This window comes from Hemiscyllium ocellatum, chromosome 17, assembly GCF_020745735.1.
Source record: "Hemiscyllium ocellatum isolate sHemOce1 chromosome 17, sHemOce1.pat.X.cur, whole genome shotgun sequence".
Taxonomy (NCBI): Eukaryota; Metazoa; Chordata; class Chondrichthyes; order Orectolobiformes; family Hemiscylliidae; genus Hemiscyllium; species Hemiscyllium ocellatum.
This window is the reverse complement of record NC_083417.1, coordinates 5,033,350-5,055,478: the sequence shown is the minus strand read 5'-3', so window position 1 is coordinate 5,055,478 and position 22,129 is coordinate 5,033,350. Positions and strand designations below refer to the sequence as shown.

Below are 22,129 nucleotides of genomic sequence, written 5' to 3'. Positions count from 1 at the left end.
AGCTGACATGCTGTGACCAGTGGGAACTTCAAGGTCAGTTCTTGGGCTCCAGGTCTTCATAGTCTATATCAATGAGTTGGACATAGAGACCAAGTGTAATATTTCCAAGTTTGCAAATGTACAGTACTTGGTGAGAATGTGAGATGTGAAGGGGCTTCCAGGGGATAGAGTCAAACTGAGTGATTGGGCAAGATCATAGGAGGTAGAATATAACGTGAATTTGTGTAAGATTCACACTTTGGTAGGAGGAACAAAGGGACAGGGTATTCCATAACATGGTGAGAGATTGGAAAGTGTTGCTGTCCAGATAGACCCAGTGTCCTTGTTCATAAGTCACTGGAAGCTAGCATGTAGGTACATTTAGCAGCTCAGAAGGTAAACAGTATTGATACAAGGGAGACAAGCAGGAAGCTGGAAGGACACAAGCCAGGCAGCATCAGGAGGTACAGAAGTCGACGTTGCGTGTGACTTCTCCCCCTCCTGATGCTGCCTGCCTTGCTGTGTTCTTCCAGCCTCCCGTTTATCTACTTTGAATTCCAGCATCTGCACTTTTTTTTGTGTGTGTCAAACTTTATTGATACATGGTCTGCTATGGGGGTCTGAGGTAAGGACACACTCCCTCCCTCCCTCCAATATAAGATGATTTAATGATCCCAGTTGAGATAGTTGCTGTGCAAAGACTTCGATGAGGCATCTCGTTTCTGTTACTTTTCCTGAAATTGCTGGTCCGAAGGGGAAGAGGGGGGTGTATGTTATACATAACTGCGTGTTATAATTGGAGAATTGCGGTAATCGATAAATGTGTCACTCAATTCCATTTAGTTGCGGGACTCTGGTACAATACGTTTCATCTAATGTGTGATAAGAGGAGCTGATACAGAGGGAATATTTTCATCCCACTGTTACCAGGTGTTAAGGGCAGTGTTGCACACACCGCTCAGACAGACAGAGAGAGGGGGGGCTGCATGTCACCTCACTCAGGGCAGGATCAGGAAGTTTTAAAAAGCAGGAAGTTCTGACAGTCCCAAAGCTACACAACAGAGACCGCTGTGTGCAGACCGAGAGGGAAACGAGGGGCGTCCTCTGTGCGAGTGAACCCAGAAATGGAAGTGAACTACTTGTTTCTGAAGTCCAAACGAGGTGTGCTGAAGATGGCAGAAATGGTGAGAGAAGATGCAACAAGTGGGAATTGTGTGTATGGGGGTGGGGGGGGTGGGGGGACGGTGTTTGGTGGTGGGGTGCGATCTGAATGATTAATGTTTTTATCGGGGGTGGTGGGGGGCGTGTGGTCAATGATCTAGGGGACATCATACAGACACACACACAATGCTAACCAGGAGCTCCAAGGGCAAATCTTTTCCCCAGTTAGTGCAAGATGTGTGTGTGCGCGCATGTTGGATATGGGTGTCACTGAACAGGCCAACATGTCATACTTACCCTTACTTTTACTTTCGATTAGTTGAGTACTTTTGTTGTTTGTACGCATTATTCTGCCTCAGGTTTCTGTTTTTCATCTGAACCCTTCCTCTCCACAGTCACATTTACAAAGCAGTGCTTCTGTGGGTATATACCTGCTTCTATAATAACTTTCTCACTGCTGTTCAACTCTGGAAAATATCCAGAGAAGATCAATCTTGCAGCAATTCTACATCACTCACATCACCGACCAAGGCTCCATCCAAATTCAGGACATGCACTGACCAAACTGCTTCCAGAATAGGCGAAAGTAAGGATTTCAGATGCTGGAGATCAGAGTCGAGAGTGTGGTGCTGGAAAAGCACAGCAGGTCAGGCAGTATCTGAGGAGCAGGGGAATCGACGTTCCAGGCATAAGCCCATTTGCCCAAAATGCCCATTCTCTCCTCCTCGGATGCTGCCTGACCTGCTGTGCTTTCCCAGCACCACACTCTGGTCTGCATTCAGAATAGGGTACATCCATGTCTATATGGCTGGTTAAGCCTGGCTTCCTAACTGCACTGTGAGTTTACCTACACCACGTCATGGCAGTGGTACAAGAAGGGAGCTCCTCACCACCTTCCAAGGGGTCATTATGGATGGTTACAAATGCTGGCCCAGCCAGTGGTGCCCACATCTTGTCAACGAATTTTGAATAATGTGCTTGCAATTTTAGGAATATAGGACCAACAGTTTGAGCCTCCTTCACCATTCCAGATGGTGGCTGATCATTAACCTCAATGTAATTATCTCACACTGTTCCCAGATTCCACAGTGGGATTGGTATCTAAAAATCTATCAACCTCTGCCTCGATAATATTCAGTGGACTTCTCTACTCCAGAAGGCTGGGGAAGCTCAGTCAAAGGGTCAATACTCACTGAAAGTAGAAATTCCTCCTCATCTCAGTACTAAGTGATAGTCTCAGAAAGTGACAGTGAGCTTGTTGAGCTGCTGTGGTGGAGTTAAACTCGGCGCTGTGAGGGAGGGAGCTGTTTGAGATTTTTCTCTATCCATTCTCATGGCTGTCAATGACTGGCCTGGATTTATTGCATGTCCCTAGTTATAGAGTCACGGGTAGCACAGTGGCACAGTGGTTAGCACTGCTGCCTCACAGCGCCAGAGACCCGGGTTCAATTCCCCCCTCAGGCAAACTGGAGTTTGTACGTTCTCCCCGTGTTTGCGTGGGTTTCTTCCGGGTGCTCCGGTTTCCTCCCACAGTCCAAAAATGTGCCGGTCAGGTGGATTGGCCATGCTAAATTGCCCGCAGTGTTAGGTGAAGGGGTAAATTTAGGGGAATGGGTCGCTCTTCGGAGGGTCGGTGTGGGCCGAAGGGCCTGTTTCCACACTGAGTAATCTAATCTAAGATGTACAGCATGAAACAGCATCCATCCATGCTGACCAGATATCCCAACCCAATCTAGTCCCACCTGCCAGCACCCAGCCCATATCCCTCCAAACCCTTCCTATTCATATACCCATCCAAATGAATTTTAAATGTTGCAATTGTACCAGCCTCCACCACATCCTCTGGCAGTTCATTCCATACAGGTACCACTCTCTGTGTGAAAAATGTTGCCCCTTAGGTCCCTGTTATATCTTTCCCCTCTCACCCTAAACCTATACCCTCTAGTTCTGGACTCCCCCACCCCAGAAAAATACCTTGTCTATTTATCCTACTCATGTCCCTCATAATTTTGTAAACCTCTATAAGGTCACCCCTCAGCCTCCGAGGCTCCAGGGAAAACAGCCCCAGCCTGTTCAGCCTCTCCCATAGCTTAAATCCTCCAACCCTGGCAATATCCTTGTAAATCTTTTCTGAACCCTTTCAAGTTTCTCAACATCTTTCCGATAGGAAGGAGACCAGAATTGCATGCAATATTCCAATAGTGCAAACCAATGTCCTGTAAAGCTGCAACATGACCTCCCAACTCCTGTATTCAATATTCTGACAAGTAAAGGAAAGCATACCAAACACCTTCTTCACTATCCTATCAACATATGACTCCACTTTCAAGGAGCTATGAACCTGTACTCCAAGGTCTTTTTGTTCAGCAATACTCCCTAGGACCTTACCACTAAGTGTATAAGGCTGCTAAGATTTGCTTTCCCAAAATGCAGTACCTTGCATTTATCTGAATTAAACTCCATCTGCCACTTCTCAGCCCATTGGCCCATCTGATCAAGATCCCGTAGTAACATTCTTCTCTGTCCACTACACCTCCAATTTTGGTGTCATCTGCAAACTTACTAACTGTACCTCTTATGCTCACACCCACATAATTTATATAAATGATGAAAAGTAGTGGACCCAGCGCCGATCCTGGTGGTACTCCACACTGTTCAACAGGCCTCCAATCTGAAAAACAATCCTCCACCACCACCTTCTATCTTCTACTTTTGAGCCAGTTCTGTATCCAAATGGCTACTTCTCCCTGTATTCCATGAGATCTAGCCTTGCTAACCAGTCTCCCATGGGGAACCTTGTCGAATGCCTTATTGACGTCCATGTAGATCACATCTACCACTCTGCCCTCATCAATCCTCTTTGTTACTTCTTCAAAAGAGAAGGTGGGAGTGAGCTGCCTTCTTGAACTGCTGCAATCAGTATGCTGTAGGTAGATCCATAATGCTCTTAGGGAAGGAAATCAAGGATCTTGATTCAGGAACAGTGAAGGATCAGCGATGTATTTCTAAGTCAGGATAGTGAATGATTTGGAGGGTGAAATAATTGCCCAGAGGCCAGTATCCCATCACCAAGTCACCCTTTCTTTACACATGCTCAGTACATGGGCTCTGACCAGCCAGTTCAGAGCCAGATCCCAGACTGAGGAGACTCCAAATCCCCTGTTTCTTTTTTTTTCGTAGGGCAATTCTCCTGTTTATATATTTTTTTTTCCTTTTTTTTCCCACACTACCGCCTAACTGCGGTAGTGCTTATTATTTTTATCCCCAGCACCCATGGTGTGTGTGTGCAGCTGTGAGACACAGTGAGAGACAAGGTGTACAAATCTTTATTCAATTTCCACCACCAGGAAAAGTAGGAAAACACCCGAGTGGCCTGTGACAAGCAGTGCCCTTCACATCAAAGGGCAATGCTGTGTGAACAAACAGTGAAGGGGAAGGCAGGGACTAAATCAAAATAGAGTTGGAGGGGGAATCCCCTGTTTCTTTTTGTTTCTTTTTCTTCTTTTTTTCTTTTTTTTTCTTTTTTTTTGTGCTTATTTTTTCCCCTAGCACCCATGTTGTGTGTGTGCAGGTGTGAGACACAGTGAGAGACACAAAGTGCACAAATCTTTATTTAATTTCCACCACCAGAAAAATAGGAAAACACCCGAGTGGCCTGTAACAAGCAGTGCCCTTCACATCAAAGGGCAATGCTGTGTGATCAAAACAGTGAAGGGGAGGGCAGGGATTAAATCAAAATAGAGTTGGAGGGGGAAATAATGCATTCAACTCTCCTGGTTATATTTTTTCCTTTTAACCCCCACACTACCGCCTAACTGCGGTAGTGCTTATTATTTTTATCCCCAGCACCCATGATGTGTGTGTGCAGCTGTGAGACACAGTGAGAGACAAGGTGTACAAATCTTTATTCAATTTCCACCACCAGGAAAAGTAGGAAAACACCCGAGTGGCCTGTGACAAGCAGTGCCCTTCACATCAAAAGGCAATGCTGTGTGAACAAACAGTGAAGGGGAGGGCAGGGACTAAATCAAAATAGAGTTGGAGGGGGAAATAATGCATTCAACTCTCCTGGTTATATTTTTTTTTCTTTTTTTTTATTATTTTTATCCCCAGCACCCATGGTGTGTGTGTGCAGCTGTGAGACACAGTGAGAGACAAGGTGTACAAATCTTTATTCAATTTCCACCACCAGGAAAAGTAGGAAAACACCCGAGTGGCCTGTGACAAGCAGTGCCCTTCACATCAAAGGGCAATGCTGTGTGAACAAACAGTGAAGGGGAGGGCAGGGACTAAATCAAAATAGAGTTGGAGGGGGAATCCCCTGTTTCTTTTTTTTTTCTCTTTTTTTTTCTTTTTTTCTTTTCTTCCACACTACCGCCTAACTGCGGTAGTGCTTATTATTTTTAACCCCAGCACCCATGGTGTGTGTGAGCAGGTGTGAGACACAGTGAGAGACAAGGTGTACAAATCTTTATTCAATTTCCACCACCAGGAAAAGTAGGAAAACACCCGAGTGGCCTGTGACAAGCAGTGCCCTTCACATCAAAGGGCATCTCCTGGTTATATTTTTTTAAATTCTTTTTTAATGGGCAATGCTCACACTCCTGTTTTTTTTTATTAACCCCCACACTACCACCTAACTGCGGTAGTGCTTATTTTAATCCCCTGTTTCTATCTGTCAACCAGGGTTCAATGATTGACCCAGGTTAAGAGCCCCAATCAAGAATCTCATAGTCAATGAGATCCATCTGGCCCTCGTTCCGATCATTCAGGGAGTGGTCTTCCCATGTATCTGCTGCTCTTGTCCTTCTAAATGGAAATGGTTGTGGGTTTGGAAAATGATGTCTAAGGTTCTGTGGTGAATTTCTAGTGTATCTTGTAGGTGGCATACACTGCTGCTATTGACTATCAATGGTCAGGAAAGTGAGTGCTTGTGAATCTGATGCTAATCAAATGGGCTACTTTATCCTGGATGGTGTCAAGCTTCCTGATTGTTGTCAGAGCTGAACCCATCCAGGCAAGTGGAGAGTATCCCATCATGCTCCTGACTTACACCTTGTAGATGGTGGACAGGCTTTGGGGAGTCAGGAAGTGAGTTACTTGCTGCAGGATTGCTAGCCTCTGAACTGCTCTTATGTGGTTATGTGGTGAGTCCAATTGCGCTTCTGGTCAATGGTAACCCCGAAGATGTTGATTACAAGGGAGGGGGTCCAATAATACCATTGAATGTCGAGGGGTGGTGCTTAAAATTGTCTCTTGTTGGAGATGGTTATAGCCTGGCATTTGTGTGGTGTGAATGTCATTTGTCACTTGTCCAGACCTTGCTGTATGCAGACACAGACTGCTTCCGTTCTACAAACAAGAGACTGAGTTCCCTATACTGAGTGAACAATATTTTACCTGTTTACAGGTTGCAGCTTTTGTGGTTTTTGTTACCTTTGCTGCTTCGTCCTCGGGAGTTTTTATAGCAGTTCCCCTCATGGAGATTCTCATCACGCTGGCCTTCTATCTCTTGTTTCTGCTTAAGCTGGACTCTAAAATGACGTTATTCTGGCCACTGATGGTAAGTAAAATCAACTGCAAGTTAATCCAGCAAGTGTGATCAAACAGTGGGTAATTTTTAAGAGGGCCCAGTATTAAGACTCAGATAGGCAGGCCCTGAAATCAATCTTCATCCGTACAAATATATATGAGTTTATGATTTAGGAGCATGAATAGGCCATTCGGCCCCTCAAGCCTGCTCCACCATTCAATACGTTCATTACTGATCTGATGGTGGCCTCCACTCCATTTTCCTGCCTACTCCCTGCTCTTTAACTCCTTTAAGGAGGCAAGAATCTAACTACCCCTGTCTTTATTATATTCATCGAGCCTGCCTTCGCCACTCCATGGGGGAAGAGAGTTTCTCAGACTCATAATTGGATGTTTATAAAATCATGAGGGGCACAGAGAGGGTAAGTAGGCAAGGCCTTTTTTCCCCGGGGTGGGGGAGTCCAAAACTAGAGGGTATGGGTTTAAAGTGGACCTAAGGGGCAACTTTTTCACACAGAGGGTGGTGCATGTATGAAATGAGCTGTCTGAAGTAGTGGTGAAGGCTGGTACAATTACAACATTTAAAAGGCATCTGGATTGGGTATATGAATAGGAAGCGTTTGGAAGGATATGGGCCAAATGCTGGCAAATGGGACTAGATTGAAAACAAGGGCCTATTTTCATACTGTACAGAATCTAAACTAATCTAAATCAAAATTAATTAATTTAGGCTATCTGGTTGGCATGGACAAGTTGGACAGAAGGGTCTGTTTCTGTGCTTTATGTTTCTAGGGCATAGCCTTAGAGTAAAAGGAAGACCTTTTAGAACAGACATAAGGAAAAACTTCTTCACCAAGAGAGTGGGGAATCTATGGAATTCACTGCCACTGAAGGCTGAGGAGGCCAGGTCACTGAGTATATTTAAGACGGAGATAGGTGCCTGATTCTGAAGGGGATCAAGGTTTATGAGGATAAGGTGGGAAAATGGAGATGAGAAATGTATCAGCCATGATTGAATGGCAGAGCAGAGTCGATGGGCTGAATGGCCTGCCCCTATGTCTTATAGTCTTATAGTCTGTGACTCTGTGAGTAATCCTGCTTCTCTCCATCTTAAATTTGAAATCTCATATTTAAAACTGTGTCCCTCCGTCCCAGTCTGTCCCACAAAGGGGAAACCATGCCTTCAGCATCCACTCTCTCAAGTCTGCTCTGGGTCTTATACATTCCAATAAAGGGTACAGGAGGTGATAGTGTGTTCATAATCTCGCTGGGCTAGTATTTCAGAAGGTCATGTTCTGGGAACATAGGTTCAAAGCCCAGCATGGCAAATGTTGGAATTTGAATTTTATAAGATCTGGAGTAAAAAAACTACTCTAATGTCGTTTTAACAAATCCTGATCTGGTTCACTTCTGCCCTTCAAGAAATACATTGTGCCATCTTTACCTGGTCTGACCTACATGTGATACCAGGGCAGGGTAATGTACTGGAATCTTACCTTCCCTCTCAAATGGTCAAGCAAACTCTGCACTTCAAGGGACAATAAATGCTTTCATACCCACACACCACGAAAGAACACAGGAAATAATCACGGTTCACTTACTGACCCTGTCCTGGGAGTGTTTGATGAGGGTCAGTGTAGAGGGAGCTTTATTCTGTATCTCACCCCATGCATTCCTGTCATGTTTGATGGAGACAGTGTAAAGTTTATACTGTATCTACCCACATGCTGTACCTATCCTGGGAGTGCTTAATGGGGACAGTTTCAAGGGAGCTTTACTTTCAGTTTGGAAGAGTAGAGAGAGCTTTACTCTGTCTAACCCTGTGCTGTCCTTTCCCTGTTTCTTCGTTCCTGAGATCCTACTTTCAACAATGACACATCCATCACCTTGAGAGATTTTTAAAAATATAATGATTTTAATCAGAATTCCGGTTTTAATTTGATGTTTAATCTTTTCTAGGATGGTGTAAATTCAGTGTTTGCAGCTGTGCTGTTACTGATCATCTGTATTGCGGCTGTAGTGAGCAGGGTCACCGCTGGCATCCTCACTGGTTCAGTAAGTGTCGGGAAGGTTCAGCAGACAATCTGAGACCGACCTCAGAGCAGCTTTGCTGTTAACTGGGTAATTTGTGACTGAAAACCTGCTCCAGAAATACAAGTTGCACTCTGCTTCCTCAGGCTGACACCGCACCCCCCCTCCACCCCAGGGGGATCCACACACCCCACCCCCGCCAAGGGGGGTTCTGTCCCCACCTCCACCCCTCAACCCCAGGGTCTACCTGAGTCACACCCTTCCCCCACCCCAGGGTCTGCCTGAATCACACCCTTCCCCCACCCCAGGGTCTGCCTGAGTCACACATTCCCCCCACCCCAGGGTCTGCCTGAATCACACACTTCCCCCACCCCAGGGTCTGCCTGAGTCACACATTCCCCCCACCCCAGGAGCTGTGTGAGTCACACACTCCCCCTACCCCAGGGTCTGTCTTTTTGCATGTGAATTTTTGCAGTGCATCTTGCAGATAGAACACACTGCTGCTACTGAGCGTCGGTGTATGGCTGTTCCTCTGAATTAAACCCTTTGTGTTGGTCACTTGTTTCCCTGTGAGTTTGTTAAGACTAAAACCTGCCTGTTCCTCAGGGGAGCATTCACATGAACCAGTGCAGGTCAATCTGAGGCACAAGTGAGGACTGGACCCTGAGTGTTCATGTGTGAGACTCGATTGGACATTCAACTCTGGGAAAGCATCCTCACCAGCCCTGTGCTCTCTTCACCCAATCCATCCACACTGCCCAATCAGGCTGAATGTCTCTATCCCTAAATCAAAGATATTGAGGCAAGTTACAGTTGCCCCATTGAGACTGGTTAAGACAGCATTAAGAAGCATCAAACCTTCTGCTGATCTGTGGCTCAGTCAGGCATGAGGCAAGCCTTACATGGAGACACTGGGTCTTCAAGGAGCTGGAGAGGTCCATGAGGGGGAATAAAGGGTTGGCTCAGGGGGCTCCTTCCTTCTGACACTGGGTCTCTCAATCGGGCACTGAGGGTCTTTGAATGTGAGACCTCCTCTCTGCCCTGGGGGAGACCCCAAGAAACCAGCACAGGAGACAGCCCCAGCCCCTGGTTTAATACCAGCAAGTGCTGGGATATGACCCATAAATGGGTATTAATTAATTAGGGCCTCCCCACCCTGGACTTAATCATAGAATCCCTGCAATGTGGAAGCAGGCCATTCATCCCACACCGACCCTCCAAAGACCATCCCATACAGACTTACACCCCTACCCTATCCCTGTATTCATATGGCTAATCCACCTAAACTACACATCTCTGGACACTGATGGCAATTTAGCATGGCCAATCCACCATAACTGGCTCATCTTTGGATTGTGGGAGGAAGCCAGAGCACCCGGAGGAAGACAATGTGCACTCTCCACAAAGATAGTCACCTGAAGCTGGAATTGACCCTGCATCCCTGGCACTGTGAGGCAGTGGTGCTAACCACTGAACCACCCTTAGGAAGATCCCTACCCACTCAGTTAATTTCCTGCCCCTGCTCCAATCACCAGGCTCAGCTCTGGGCAGGGTATTAAGTTCAGGCCTACAACATAAACCAATCTTTCATCCTGACCACATTGTATCACTGTTTACACTCCTGGCAGGTAAGTAATTCTAAATGGATGTACCCACCTTTTTTTCCCATCTGGTTAGGCAGCATCCAAGGAACAGGAAATTCGACGTTTCGGGCCAGAGCCCTTCAGAGGAAGAGCCCTCCCAAAGGGCTCTGCCCGAAACGTCGAATTTCCTGTTCCTTGGATGCTGCCTAACCTGCTGTGCTTTAACCAGCAACACATTTTCAGCTCTGATCTCCAACATCTGCAGACCTCACTTTTTACTCGAAGATTTTTTTCCCATCTCCCCATAACCCATTTCCTTCCTCTTCCCTCCCCTCTCTCTAACCCCAACCTGAAAAGTGACACTAATTTCTGCATCAGTTATTGGAGTTGAATTGCATCGCCTCTTGACCCACTGAAAAATGTTCTCTTGCCATTTGTCCAAATTCTCTCTCAGCCATATTGGTAACTACAGCCTCTTACTTTGGTTTCCCTCAGCTTATAGAATAGTTTTTGACTTTTCTGTCATGTCCCTTCACACTCTGTTGTTCCAATGTTATGTGGTGTTGAGCATTCCTCAGGATCCAGATCTCCGTGATTGCTAAAGTTTTTTCTGTCTAATCTCCAGGTCTTTGGTTTCATAGCTGTCGTCCTGTATATTGCTGACTCTTATGTAATGTGCAACCTCATCACTGTCAACCAACACAAGACTTCCAGCAGGTGACCCCATGGAGAGCTGTCTGTGTGAGCAAGTTCAGCTGCTGATCTTTGTCAGTCCAGTCCCAATCCCTGTGTAATTCACAGCTTCAGCTCCTCCCGTCTTGGAATGTCATTATTTTGCAATCCTGGAATGATGTGTTGCCGTTTACTCTGGCCATTCGCACAGCATGGACAAGAACATGAAGGTTTCAGAACAGTGGAAGATCACATCGCTGATTCACCACAGGAAGGCTTGTATTGTGGACAGAGCTCCCACTGAGCCGGGTCAGGTGGTTCCTGATGAAGGGCTTTTGTCTGAAACGTCGATTTTCCTGCTCCTCGGATGCTGCCTGACCTGCTGTGCTTTTCCAGCACCACTCTGATCTAAACTCTGGTTTCCAGCATTTGCAGTCCTCCCTTTTGCTCAGGTGTAACATTCCTGATCAGCAAAGTTTTCTCCTGCTCAGTAACATCTAGACATAGAATTACAGAGAACTGACAGTGTGTGGACAAGCCATTCAGCTCACTGTTCCATAATAATGGTCCAGACTAGCCTCCACAGTATTCCTGTCTCCTTCACCTGCTCATTTAGCTTCATCTCAAATATGTCTTTGTTTCATCTGAACCTCTCACTACCCTAATGAGTCCTACATTCTCACCATTTTCTGGGCAGAGAGGTTTTTCCTGGATACACACACACACACACACACACACACACACACACACACTACCTGCATAAGGGGAAACATTTTCTTTGGTCTACCCAGTTGAAAATGGTTGCTTTCTCAATGATTTTGTCTGAGATGCTCATCAGATAAAATCCTCATAAACATGTTTATACCAGGTTGGCCATCGCAGTGGTTGAAAGAAATGTTTAACCCCTGCAGGCTGCTGGCTGTGTATCACTTGATAATGGGGTTACTTCTGTGTGTCCAAAGTACAGCCCCTTGAATATTTTATCTTGTGTTTTTGCAATGTGCACACTGACTAACAATCACTTCAACTCAAAAGCTCCGCACAATTTTAATCGCTTGTTCTTGTATGTTGGAATGTTTTAGAAGTCTTTCGTAATTAAAAAAAACCCTCTAAATGAAAAACTCCTGTTGTCTGATTTGTAGAATGATTAACCTGCATTCCTATTGTAGACAGGCAGGAGGCTGGAGGAACACAGCAAGCCAGGCAGCATCAGAAGGTGGAGAAGTCAATGTTTCAGGTAGAACCCAGTCCTGAAGAAGGGTTACATCTGAAATGTGGACTTCTCCACTCTGATGCTGCCTGGCTTGCTGTGTTCTTCCACAGAAAATGCCCAATTGAAACTCAGAGACAAACAATACTGCAGATGCTGGAATATAAGGTCTCTAACTGAGTTTCTATTGGGCATTTTACAACCTGGGGATCCTAAAGTATTTTTGAAACGCTCTCCCTGTTAAATAATATCAGACTGATAGCAGCTAACCTTGCACAATGTAAGCTCCCACACACATCAATCAGTGAGATAATGAACAGATGAGCTGTGTGACCAAGTCAATCTGATCAGCCCCAAATTAGCAGTGAGACCTTCTGTTGGGCTGAGAGGCCTTATAGGTCCTTTGCTTAACTTGAAAGATGACACATTGGAGATAGCGTAGTTTAATCCAGTCAGTCCAAGGACAATGAGGAATGGTGGCTCACTGGTTAGCACTGCTGTCTCACAGTGCTAAGGACCTGGGTTAGATTCCATTCTTGGGCGACTGTAAGTGTGGAGTTTGCACAATCTCCCTGTATCTGTGCAGGTTTCCTCCCACAATCCAAAGATGTGCAGGTTAGGTGGATTGGCCATGCTAAATTGCCCCATAGTGTTTAGGGATGTATTGGTTAGGGGTAAGCGCAGAGTAATAGGGTAGGGAAATGGGTCTGGGTAGCTCACTCTTCAGATGGTCGTGTTGGGCCAAATGACTGTTTCCACACTAAAAATGGAAAAAGAAAAAGAATGGTCGATCTATGCTGGCTTTGACAGTGATGCTCAAAAGAATATTTCAGGTGAACAGTGCAGCATTCCCTCCGTAGTGCACTGGGAGTCGCTGCCTGGATTGTGTCCTCATGTCTCAGGACTGGGACATGACACTCACAACGTTTCAATTCAGAGATGAGTGTATGATCCACTGAGCCATGGCTGATCTCTTCCTTATTGTTGAAAGGAAAATTGCCAAATTTTTGCTCCTTCTGCCTGGCCTTCCCCCAGGTGTTGAGGTTGAAGGTGAAGATCACAGCTGTACCCATACCGCACAGAGGAACAGGAATAGCAAGGTGCAATAACGGGACTGACTGATTCTCCCCTTGGCAAATCGATAAACTCTAATTCTCTCCCTTTGGGGTAGGATTGTCAACTCTGGGGCATACCTCTGTAGGTAAGATCACATGACCGTGGGTGACTGAAACCCCACCTGCATGCACTCCCACCATTGGCCAAATGGCATGGCCATATTTATGATGGATCAGCTGTCTAGCCAATCAGAAATTCAACACAATCCTGCCAAGCCAATGGGATGATTCATGATTGTCAACATAATAGCCAATTTACCCCTCATTAATATCCATAACTAAGTGAAACCATCCAGAGATATCTTGCGTGAGTGTTCTTGTGGCAAAGTGGTAGTGACCCTCCCTCTGAGGCAGGGTCCTGGGTTCAATTTCATCTGCTGCAGTGATATGTAGTAACATTTCTGAACAGGGTGATTAGAAAATATCTACAAACATGTTTAGGGAGTGGTGGTAGTTTTCCTAACTACCAAAATGTATCATAGAATTTAGGAGCAGGAATATGCTATTTGACCCCCCCCCCCCCCCCCCCCCCCCCCCAAGCCTGCTCCACCATGGCCATGACTTATTGAGCTCAGCACCATAATCCCACCCTCCCTTAGTATCCCTTGATCCCTCTAGCCACAAGAACTATACCTACCTCTTTCTTGAAAGTACATAATGTTTTGGCCTCTCCTGCTTTCTGTGCCAGTGAATCCCACAGACTCTCCACTGTCTGAGTGAAGCCATTTCTCCTCATAGAGTCATAGAGATGTGCAGCACAGAAACAGACCCTTTGGTCCAACTCGTCCATGCTGACCAGATATCCCAACCTAATCTTGTCCCACTTGCCAGCACCTGGCCCTCCAAACCTTTCCTATTCACATTCTCATCCAGATGCCTTTTAAATGTTGTAATTGTACCAGCCTCCACCACTTCCTCTGGCAGCTCATTCCATACCCATACCACCCTCTGTGTGAAAATGTTGCCATTTTATATCTTTCCCCTCTCACCTTAAATCTATGCCCTCTACTTCTGGGCTCGCCAACCCAGAGAAAAGACTTTGTCTATTTATTCTATCTATGCCCCTCATGATTTTATAAACCTTTACAAGGTCACCCTTCAACCTCCAACACTCCAGGGAAAACAGCCCTAGCCTATTCAACCTCTCCCTATAGCTCAAATTCTCCAACCCTGGCAACATCCTTGTAAAGCTTTTCTGAACCCTTTCAAGTTTCACAACATCCTGGACAGATTAAAAGAATTTATTTTTGGATCATCTCAGTCCTAAATAGTTCATCCTTTCCCAGCAAATGATGACCATTGGTTCTGGACTCCCTGGCCCTCAGGAACATCCTTCCTCTGCCAAACTAACTCACTTTCAAGTTGGAAAGCTGTGAGTCTTACATTCCCCGTTCTGAGACCTGAGCATATAATCCAGGCAGTCAATGCTAATACAATGCTGAGGGACTGCACATAGGAAACTGAGGGAATGCTGGACTGTTATTTAATTTATTCTTTCATGAAATGTGGGCATCACTGACAAAGCCAGCATTGGCCGCCTAGCCCTACCCCTGAATCAGAGGCTTGGGTTCAAGTCCCACATACCCCTGGAGGTGTGTAATAACCTCTCCCTGCAGGGTGGTTAAAAATTCCTTGAAGTAGCTTCCCAACACGAGTGCGGGGAATTCCCTATTTAACCTGACTCTGTTCAGCATGGAGTATAAGATCTTTGCAAAGGTTTTAAATTAGTGGAGGACACTAGCGGCACAGCAGTAATGTGTTCACCCAGGCTGGTAGGTCTGGGTTCAAGACCCATCTCTCCAGCACTTTGAACCAGTCAATTAGAAATATCTACAAAGCCATTAAACCTGAAAGGGTACAGAAAAGATTTACAAGGATGTTGAAAGGTTTCAGCCATATGGGGAGGTGGAATCTGCTGGAGCATCAGAGGCTGACAGGTGCTTTCATAGAGATTTATAAAATCATGAGGGGCATGGACAGGGTGATGATGTTACTGTGGCTTGAAGAGGGCATCTTGTCCTTTTTTTTTCTAAAATAAGATTTTAAGACAGAGATGCTGAAATGTTTACTGAAAGCCAATCAAATACTGTATACACTCTCGTAATAGTTGATCACAAGTAAACGTCAACCTCCTATTTTTAGCCAGAAAATCTGGAATTTTCCATATATTTTGTGTAAAAGTCAACCCCAGTACTTCACAGATAACAGATCAACTTTTGTGAGTCAGTGTGCAGGCCTGTTGTGTTTTGCTCTGGCTTTCCGGTCCACTGGCCATTGCACTCCACCCCAGGTTTTTTGAATTACCTTAATACATTTCGTTTTTTCTTTATTCCTTTAGTGAATTATTGAGCTTCTGTTAATGATACAGTATGGATTTTGACGGACATGAATTTGAGCCCCTCAAAAGTAGTATCCATGTAATATTTGACCCCATAAATTAATCCTAAAAAATAGTAAAACAATTTACTTGAGTATATATGGTAAACAGTTTATGAAGCCTTGGGATGTTTTATTTAAAGTTGGAACAATAAAAGCAGCTTGGATGGGTGTGGTTGAGTTCTCCCAGAGCCAGGATTTTTAGTTTTTTTTCAGCAGCAGCTGTTGTTGGGGTCGTGGCAGGGTTGGAAGGCAGTGAATCTCTCCAGGCTGTTATACTCTCTCTCTCTCTGAGATTTCTCTGGATGTTTATCCTCTTGTGCTGCAGGGGTTACATGTAAGGCAATCAGTTTTCTGAATCTGCCTTTTGCCAAGGGTGTGTTTATGGGATGTTACAAGATTGGGACAGTTACTGTTTAGTGGTTAAATAATGTATCATTCTGTTAAGTTTTCCAATTGAGTTAAGTTATTCCAAGTTCCTCTTTGTTTAGTTGTATTTTAATTATAGTGTTTGAATAAAGTGTGTTTTGCTTGAGTAGCTTGAGCAATCGAACTGCATCTGGAATACAGCACCTCACATTTGCCTTTAAATAGAGAAAATGTTAGGGTTGAGGCTACCTTCTTGTTATATTTTGAGGGGTGAAAATGTGTTGCTGGTTAAAGCACAGCAGGTTAGACAGCATCCAAGGAATAGGAAATTCGACGTTTCGGGCATAAACCCTTCATCAGGAATATTTTGAGGGGCTCTGGTCTGGTCCATAACAGGATGAATAGCCAAGGTCTTTTTTCCCAGGATACAAGAGTCCAATAGGGCATATATTTAAGGTGAGAGGGGAAAGATTTAAAAGGGACCTAAGGGTAACTTTTTCATGCAGAGGGTGGTGCATGTGTGGAATGAGCTGCCAGAGGAAGTGGTGGAGGCTGGTACAATTACAACATTTAAAAGGTATTTGGATGTGTATGTGAATAGGAAGAGATTAGAGAGATATGGGCCACGTGCTGCAACTGGGACTTGAGTAATTTAGGTTATCTGGTCGGCATGGACAGGTTGGACTGAAGGGTCTGTTTTTGTGCTGTATATCTATGACTCTATGAATTTTTGTTTTGATGAATTTTTTCAATGCCTTCTAAGTTTTTTTCTCCTGAGATTTGGCTTGCAAAAGAGATTTAGCTTAAATTCTTGGAAACACCAAGACAATCCTGCAGGATTGGTAACTTGGAGTTGTACAGCACAGAAAAGGCCCTTCACTCCATCGAGTCGGTGCTGTACCTGGAAGCCATATCTCTTCCCAGGAGCTGACTCACTCATGCTTCCAGCATCACCTAGAATTATTTCAAATTTCTTTTTCATCCATCCCAGTCTCTGAAAATCAATGCCTTGGACTGTAAGAAAGAGAAACCAGATTATTTCCTAATTGCTATGGGGTGAGAGCAAGAGAATGATTACCTAGATATTCAAAACACTATTAAATGTTTACACACGGTATGGAACATAATCAAAAACACTAATGGAATTTCAAGGGAGCTAGTATTGAATGGAAGTGATCCTAAAGTTGCTCCGAGACATAGTTGGATACCATCCAAACTAACAACACTCAATTCTGGGCACCACACCACATCAGGTCAGGCAGCATCCAAGGAACAGTAAATTCGAGGTTTCGGGCATAAACACTTCATCAGGAAGGGCTTATGCCCGAAACGTCGAATTTCCTGTTCCTTGGATGCTGCCTGACCTGCTGCGCTTTTCCAGCAACACATTTTTAGCTCTGATCTCCAGCATCTGCAGACCTCACTTTCACCACACCACATCAGGAATGTATTGGTTTGGGAGGAGTGTGTGGTGAAGATCGTTGTCGTTGTTCTGATGATGGAGCATCGCTCCGAAAGCTAGTGCTTCCAATTAAACCTGTTGGACTATAACCTGGTGTTGTGTGATTTTTAACTTTGTACACCCCAGTCCAACACCGGCATCTCCAAATCATGATCTAATCGAGGCATTTTTAGAAATTCATTTCTAGGATGTGGATAATGCTGGCTGGTTAGTAATTATTGTCTATCCCTGGTTGCTCTTGAGAGATTGGTGATGAGCTATCATCTTGAACCTCTGCAGTCCATGTGCTGTAGGTAGACCCACATTGCCATTGGAGAGAGAATTTCAGGAGTTTGACCCAACAACTCCGAAGGAACGGTGATATATTTTCAAGTCAGGATGGATTGGGAGTGACTCGGAGGGGAACTTGCAAGGGGGTGTTGTTCCCTTGTATTTGCTGCCCTTGTTCTTCTAGATGAGCGTGGTTGTGGGTTTAGAAGGAGCTGTCTAAAGATCTTGGTGAATTTCTGCTGTGCATCTTGTAGTTGGTCCACACTGCTGCTGCTGAGCACCGGTGGTGGAGGGAGTGGATGTTTGTAGATGTGGTGTCAATCAAGTGGGCTGTTTTGTCCTTGATAGTGTCAAGTTACTTGAGTATTATTAAAACTGCACCCATCCAGACAAGTGAGGAGTATAACTTCACACTCTTGACTTGTACTGCGTAGATGATGGGGACTTGAGGATTCAGGATGTGAGATTCAGTGATAGTAATGTCATTGAATGTCAAGGGGCAATGGTTAGATGCTCTCTTTTGGAGATACTCATTGTCTGGCATTTGTGTGATGCAAATGTTACTTGCCACTTGTCAGCCCAAGCCTGGATATTGTCCAGATCTTGTTGCATTTGAACAAGGACTGCTTCAGTATCTGAGGAGTCGTGAATGGTGCTGAACATTGTGCAATCATCAGCGAAAATCCCCACTCCTGACCTGATGATGCAGGAAGGTCATTGATGAAAAGCTGAGGATGATTGGACAGTCTACAGATAGGGTCACTATCACTGCACCAATGAGAACCCGTGGATGGGTTTCATAACAACTCCAAACAAATTGATTAAAAGCATCTGGGACAAATATTTTTTGAAGCAAAGTCAATGCAGCAAAAGTTGTTTGCAATAGCTTTTCCAGACACAAACAAAACCATGTCCCGGTTCCTTCAGACTTTCAGTATGTCCCAAAGATATTTACAGCCCATGATGCAGTTCTTGTAGGATATACTGCAGCCAGTGTACACAGCAACAAACTCCCACAAAGAGGAATGTGATAATCAGTTGCAGAGATGTTAGTCAGGAAATAAATCTTGGCCGCAAAACAGAAAGGAGGAGGAGGGCGGGAGGATAGGGGATTGGTTAATTACCTGGAAAGTATTGTGTGGGCGAAACAGCAAGAGATTGCCACTCGGTAATGATGCTCATTTGAAGAGCCAATGCGTGCATGATGGGCTGAATGGCCTCCATCTGCACCATAATGGTCCCCTTTTCTCGCCAAGTAAATTTTGAAGGAGAAGGTGTCCAAGCATTGGCGGCAGCAACATCAGGACGATGCAGATACGGCTCCAACACAACCCGACGTCTCCCAGCGAGCGAGGAGCAGGTCACAGGCTTAATCCCCTGGTCCAGACTCACAGGCCGAGCCGAGGCTCCAGGTCCACAGCTAGGCCCTGGGACCCTGACAGCGGAGGGCCTGGTACAGAACCCTGTAATGGTGGCGAGATCGACCCAGCGTGAGCTCATGGTGGCCATGATGGTAACGGTGAGATGGTGCCAGACGGCAGTGACTCTACATTCCAGCAGCAGCAGAGTGAAGCACGGTTACAGCAGTGTCATCGGTTTAGCTGCAGGGAGTCGAGGCAGCATAGTGGAGGAGCCTGGATCCAGACTGGTGCCTGAGCTAGAAACGGGAGCTGTTCCAAAGACTACCTCACTTTGCTGAGACAAGACAATAAGATAATCTTTATTGTTTTCAATCATAGAATTCCTACAGCGTGGAAACAGGCCATTTGGCCCAACAAGTCCATAGGCAAAAGTGGGCACTGCAGATGCTGGAGATCAGTCTGGATTAGAGTGGTGCTGGAAAAGCACAACAGGTCAGGCATCATCCGAGGAGCAGGAACATCGACGTTTCGGGCAGGAGCCCTTCATCAGGAATGAGGCTGGGAGCCTCCAGGGTGGAGGGATAAATGGGAGGGGGTGGGGCTGGGAGAAGGTAGTTAGGAGTACAATAGGTGGATAGAGGTGGGGATGAAGGTGAATAGATTGGAGAGAAGAGTGGAGTAGATGGGTGGGAAAGAAGATGGACTGGTAGGACAGGTCATGAGAATGGTGCTGAGCTGGAAGGTTGGAACTGAGGTAAGATATGGGGAGGGGAAATGAGGAAACTGGTGAAGTCCACATTAATTCCATGCGGTTGAAGTGTTCCGAGGCAGAAGATGAGGCGTTCTTCCTCCAGGCGTCGGGTAGTGAGGAAGTGGCGATGGAGGAGGCCCAGGACCTACATGTCCTCGGCAGAGTGGGAGGGGAAGTTGAAATGTTCGGCCACGGGGTGGTAGGGATGTCCTGGAAATGTTCCCTAAAGCGCTCTGTGAGAAGGCGTCCAGTCTCCCCAATGTAGAAGAGACCACATCGGGAGCAATGGATACAAGAAATGGCATAGGTGGATGTGCAGGTAAAACTTTGATGGATGTGGAAGGCTCCTTTGGGGCCTTAGATGGAGGTGAGGGAGGAGGTGTGGCCGCAGGATTTGCAATTCATGCGGTGGTAGGGGAAGGTGCCAGGAGGGGAGGGTGGGTTGCTGGGGGGCATGGACTTGACCGGGTAGCCACGGAGGGAACGGTCTTTGCGGAAAGCGGATAGGGATGGGGAGGGAAATATATCCCTGGTGGTGGGGTCTGTTTGGAGGTGGCAGAAACGTAGGCAGATGATGCGGTTTATGCAGAGGTTGGTCGGGTGGAAGGTGAGGACTGGGGGGGTGGGGTTTGAGGGCGGAGGGGTGGGATGTGGATGAGATGTGTGTTGGAGGGCATCATAAACCACGTGTGAGGGGAAATTACGGTCCTTCTTTAAAAGGTGTTTGAATAGAAAGGATTTAGAAGGATATGGGCTAAATGCTGGTGAATAGGGTTAGATTAATTTTGGATATCTGGTCGGCATGGACGAGTTGAACCGAAAGGGTCTGTTTCCGTGCTGTAAACCTCTGACTTTTTTTCTGTGTTTTAAGATGGCACCAGATGGTGACAACACTAAACAACACTTTTCACTGAATTCGTAATAAACACACATGACAATAAATAAAGCAATGCATCATAATTCTGTGATTCCACAGAAGGGCTTTGGGGAGGGGGGGACTGGAGAATGTGTTGGATCAGATAGGAATGAAGGGAAGGAGTGGAAAGGTTGGAGATGGAGTAGGGTCAGGCTGAGAAAAGGAGTGTGCATGTAATATCAGGATTGCTCCCAGTGGTTCAATGAGTTCAGTTGGGACCTGCGCTGCCGCAGATTTACCATTCTGAGAGAAATTGCCCTGAGCTGATGAGAATGAACATTTCCCAGTCTCTGTGTGGATTCAGACTGTTTCAGGGTGTTAATGGGGAGAGGCAGTGCAATCAGATGTTCAGATAAATCGCTTGTTCAATTGGTTCAGAAGATTTTGCACCTAACAGACAATGCATGAAGAAGCTGAGGATGCTGGACATTGCATCTGAACCTTGGATTCCTGATGAAGGGCTTTTGCCCGAAACGTCGAATTTCCTGTTCCTTGGATGCTGCCTGACCTGCTGCGCTTTAACCAGCAACACATTTTCAGCATTGCATCTGAACAACTCTCTCTGTTCTCCACAAAGTCCAATTTGCAATGAGGCTAGACAAGGGAATCACAGCTGAGCACCATCTGTTCATAAACCCTGCAGTGTTCAGTCTTTATTGCTCCAAGATGATTTATATCAGAATTGTCACACCCTCAAAATATTGAACCCAAATCTCTTCAATCTACACCAGCTCCCTCAGGCTGGAATGTAATCAAGTGGTTTATACTGTAAATAGAATAACAGATCCTAGGCACTGCGTTAAGGACTGGAATCTAATCAAGGTGTTTGGGTTGTTTATATATAGAATAACAGATCCCAGTGTGTGAGTTACAGACTGGAATTTAATCGAGGGTTTAGGCGGGTAACATACACCAGGGAGTGAGTTACAGACTAGAATCTAATCTAGGGTGTCTTGATAAAGTCTGATTTTGATGGCAGATTATTAACGCCCTCGAGTGTAACACAGGAACTAAAAGTGTTCACAGGCTCTGGCGATGCAATTCTCAGCTCGCAGCCCTGTGTCTGCTGGGGGCTTGACCGAGAGGCGGCTGCAATGAGTCAGAAACTGAAATGAGCCCACATCTCGCCCCCCACCCATCCCTCTCTAAAACCGTGACCTAACTTGGCGAGAAACGTGATGGAGAATAACTTAGCTGGGGCTTTGCAAGGCATGTTCGAAAACATTATTTTGCAGCCGATTCTTGTGTAGTTCCATTTGAAAATTAAACTTTTCTCAGATCCTCTGTGGCAACTTTTATGCAAAAGTGACTTATCATTAAGATTTTTGCAAAACATTCAAT

General features: G+C 45.6%; 1 protein-coding gene across 1 annotated transcript; it reads left to right on the top strand.

Moving 5' to 3' along the window:
- The first annotated feature begins 720 nt into the window (after window positions 1-720).
- Window positions 721-12,061, top strand: LOC132823862 (CKLF-like MARVEL transmembrane domain-containing protein 3). The gene is made up of 4 exons (XM_060837931.1): window positions 721-1,163; window positions 6,551-6,703; window positions 8,632-8,727; window positions 10,912-12,061. Exons 1-4 carry the CDS (start codon window positions 1,104-1,106, stop codon window positions 11,005-11,007), a joined length of 405 nt encoding a protein of 134 aa, XP_060693914.1. The 5' UTR covers window positions 721-1,103; the 3' UTR covers window positions 11,008-12,061.
- Window positions 12,062-22,129: the final 10,068 nt, after the last annotated feature.